Source organism: Plectropomus leopardus, chromosome 16 (assembly GCF_026936395.1).
Source record: "Plectropomus leopardus strain MGB_pleo_1.0 chromosome 16, ASM2693639v1, whole genome shotgun sequence".
NCBI lineage: Eukaryota > Metazoa > Chordata > Actinopteri > Perciformes > Serranidae > Plectropomus > Plectropomus leopardus.
In genome coordinates this window covers 27,460,584-27,463,562 of record NC_142191.1, presented here as the reverse complement: position 1 = coordinate 27,463,562, position 2,979 = coordinate 27,460,584, and the positions used below count along the sequence as shown (strand labels likewise).

General features: G+C 42.5%; 1 protein-coding gene across 1 annotated transcript; it reads left to right on the top strand.

The window, feature by feature from the left end:
• The first annotated feature begins 1,756 nt into the window (after positions 1–1,756).
• LOC148186928 (uncharacterized) lies at positions 1,757–2,638 on the top strand. The gene has a single exon (XM_088089497.1). It carries the CDS (start codon positions 1,760–1,762, stop codon positions 2,636–2,638), a length of 879 nt encoding a protein of 292 aa, XP_087945623.1. The 5' UTR covers positions 1,757–1,759.
• The last annotated feature ends 341 nt before the right edge of the window (positions 2,639–2,979 follow it).

Here is a 2,979-nt window from a genome sequence, read left to right as displayed (position 1 = left end):
GGGACTCACACAGATAATTCTGAAATCTAGGTCAGACTAAGAAACAGCAAACAGAAAATCACACAGCCAAATCTAATATGCAACAAAGACTGAAGTGAAACCCTGGACTTAAATACAAAGTAGACTGACGAGGGGATGAAGTGCAGCTGGAGAAAAAAGGCAGAGAGGCTCAGCTGAGGAGAATAAGGTGATTGGACAGAGGAGCAGGCAGGGAGCTGATTGGCTGAGAGGAGCAGAGGAGCAGGAAGGACTGAGGAGGCTGATGCAGGACAGGTGTGTCGATGAACAAATGAGGAAAAGCAGCACAAGAGGTGAGGGGGGGCACAGTAAACTGAAACCCAAAGCAGGAAAATAAAAAGCAATAGATAAAAATGTGATGGATACGTTGTTGACAAACCAATTTGCTCACAATAAAGCTCCTTGCCCTTTTATCCAGTGCTCCATGAAACATGCGCAAAACCAACACACGTTGAATGTTTCACCTTGCACATAAATAAGGCACTTGATACTGTACAGCTTACGTTGCTACTGTTGCTGCACTTTTGTCCTCTACATGAATGGTTGTAATGAATTGTTTCTGTCTTTCTTGATATTACTGTCCTCTGTTACCTGGACCATGGATGTAAATTAGCCATCCTTCCTCTGACATATTTAAATGTATATTTTATACTGATGTTCATTAATATGCTGTGTCCCTTTTAAATAACATTAAATTATTAATATAACAGTTTGCAAAGTTGTGCGGTAGAGATGCCTGCAAAAGACAATCCTGCAATTCTGGCCGGATGGACAAACACATCTAATTTTAAACTCTATGAAAGACTTAGATAACAACAGCTTTGTGGATATGCACAAATATGGCAGCACTGACCATTTCAAGAAGGACGAGGAAGGAAAGAAAGAGAAAGTCCAGTGCATCGCCTGCACACAGCAATATTTTGTGTCACCTGCCTTTATCCCGGTGTTGTCCCTGATTATTTGTGCTAGTGGCTCAATACAGATGGCAAAGAGAACGAGTGATGATGGACAGCCTTTGCATGTTGCTTTCTAAAGTTAAGGGCTCAGAGGTATGCTCATTAACCCCGACTGGAGCTCTCGGATCTGAGTATAGCATGCAGGTAAATGAAATACTGCAGTCACCAAAACCAAAGAGGATTTTTATTTTTGACAAAATGTAATAGGTTCACATCATGAATTAGTGCATAAAAAATTACCAGAATGGAGGAAAACTAGTGATTGACTGAAAGTTTTCTGGCAGAGGGCCCCCAAACCCCCTGTTATCTTTTTTACCAGCAAGTTTAATTTACATTGAACTGATGAAAACACTTCATTGGAACTTGGGGGGAAAGAAGTGAGGTGAGTTACATCATCTCATTTCTCTATAAAAAGGCAGCTGACTTGTGGTAAGTACAACCGAATTCATCAGATCACTCGACTTCTTACTGCCGATCATCAACTGTCAGCAGACACGTAAGAGTTCAATCATTTGTTGTCTTCTAGCATTATAGCAGAAATTATTCTCTTTCAGATCTCAATCGATTATATCCAGTGTAATTAGTGTAACTGGAGCAGTATGCAACACATTGAAAATATGGTTTACTTCTGATGTTACTATGGTGATCCATATTTCACCACTGATGTAATGATAATAACATTATAATGATTATATAACTGATTATATTGGAGCTCACCTGAAAAGGCACAGTCATGCAGCCGTTTACTCATGATTTGTCTTCTCTCTTTAATGCAGTTACCCACAATGCCTATCTCAGAAATTGATGTGTCCATTAATCAAACCGATGAGGATAATCTCCAAGCTCAAGGGTTCACAATGATCAATGTGAATCTGAACAAAGGAGGTGGAGGATCTCCCATCTACCTTTGGGTCAAAGAAGATTCTGGCCTGGGCGCAATCACCAGGGTTCAAGTCTCATTCGACGAGGAGACGTCTGCTGGATTGAGAAAAGCAAAGTACACAAAGATCGAGAGAAATCTCAATGCAGGAGCGGCCCGTTATCCCCTCTACCTTTGGTACTTCAGGGGGTCCGGGAAGTACCACAGTCCCATCGTGGACATTGATGTCACTACAGATCCAGACAATGAAGCCAGCAAGTTTAAATTTGGTTATGAGAGAGTGGCCTGTGATCTGAACCGTGGACCTACTGGGGACTGGATCCACATCTGGCTGAAGAGACAGGAACAAACCTACATCAGTGCGGTCGATGCCACCGATTCCTACGGATCAGACGCCGACTACTTCAAGCAAGGTTTCATCCGTGTGGATGAAGACACCAACAGGGGTGCTCCAGGAGCAGACCATGTCTACATCTGGTACCTGCCGTCCACCGAGTCCACTGAGGCCCTCAATGATCTGGCCGTCTCCACCAGTAAAGACGACTTTGAGTCCCTTCAGGCCAAAGGTTACCAGTCGGTGAATGTTAACCTCAATGAGGGGACTGGAGGCAACAAAGTGACCCTGTGGTACAAGCGGGGAACCGTCAGGCCCATCAAGACCCTCACTCTGCTTCTCAACCCAAATTTGGTGGCAGATTACCGCAAAGCTGGTCTGAATGTCATCGAGAGAAATCTCAACGAAGGCAATAATGGCCGTGTTGAGTTCCTGTGTTTGTACAAGTGAAGCCTGACAAAGCCGCCTTCATGGCAGCAGAGCTGAGAATTCTCAACACTCTCTGAAGCACAAAGCAAAGCCAGCGATGCTGGTAAAGCATTTTGGTGATGGCCTCCTTAAACTTTTTTTTTCTGCATTATCTTTCTTTCTTTCTTTGCAATATATAAAACAAGGTGATGAATCATGTTTGAGTAATACCAAAGGTAATATGAAAAGTATCAGTTGGATATTGACTCCATTGTTAAACTAAATGTGGGTGAAATCAATCAGATTATGGAGTGGCTGTTCTTCAACAATGATTTTAATCAGTGATTGAATATTAAGGCTCTGTATCACTTTATTCTCCACAT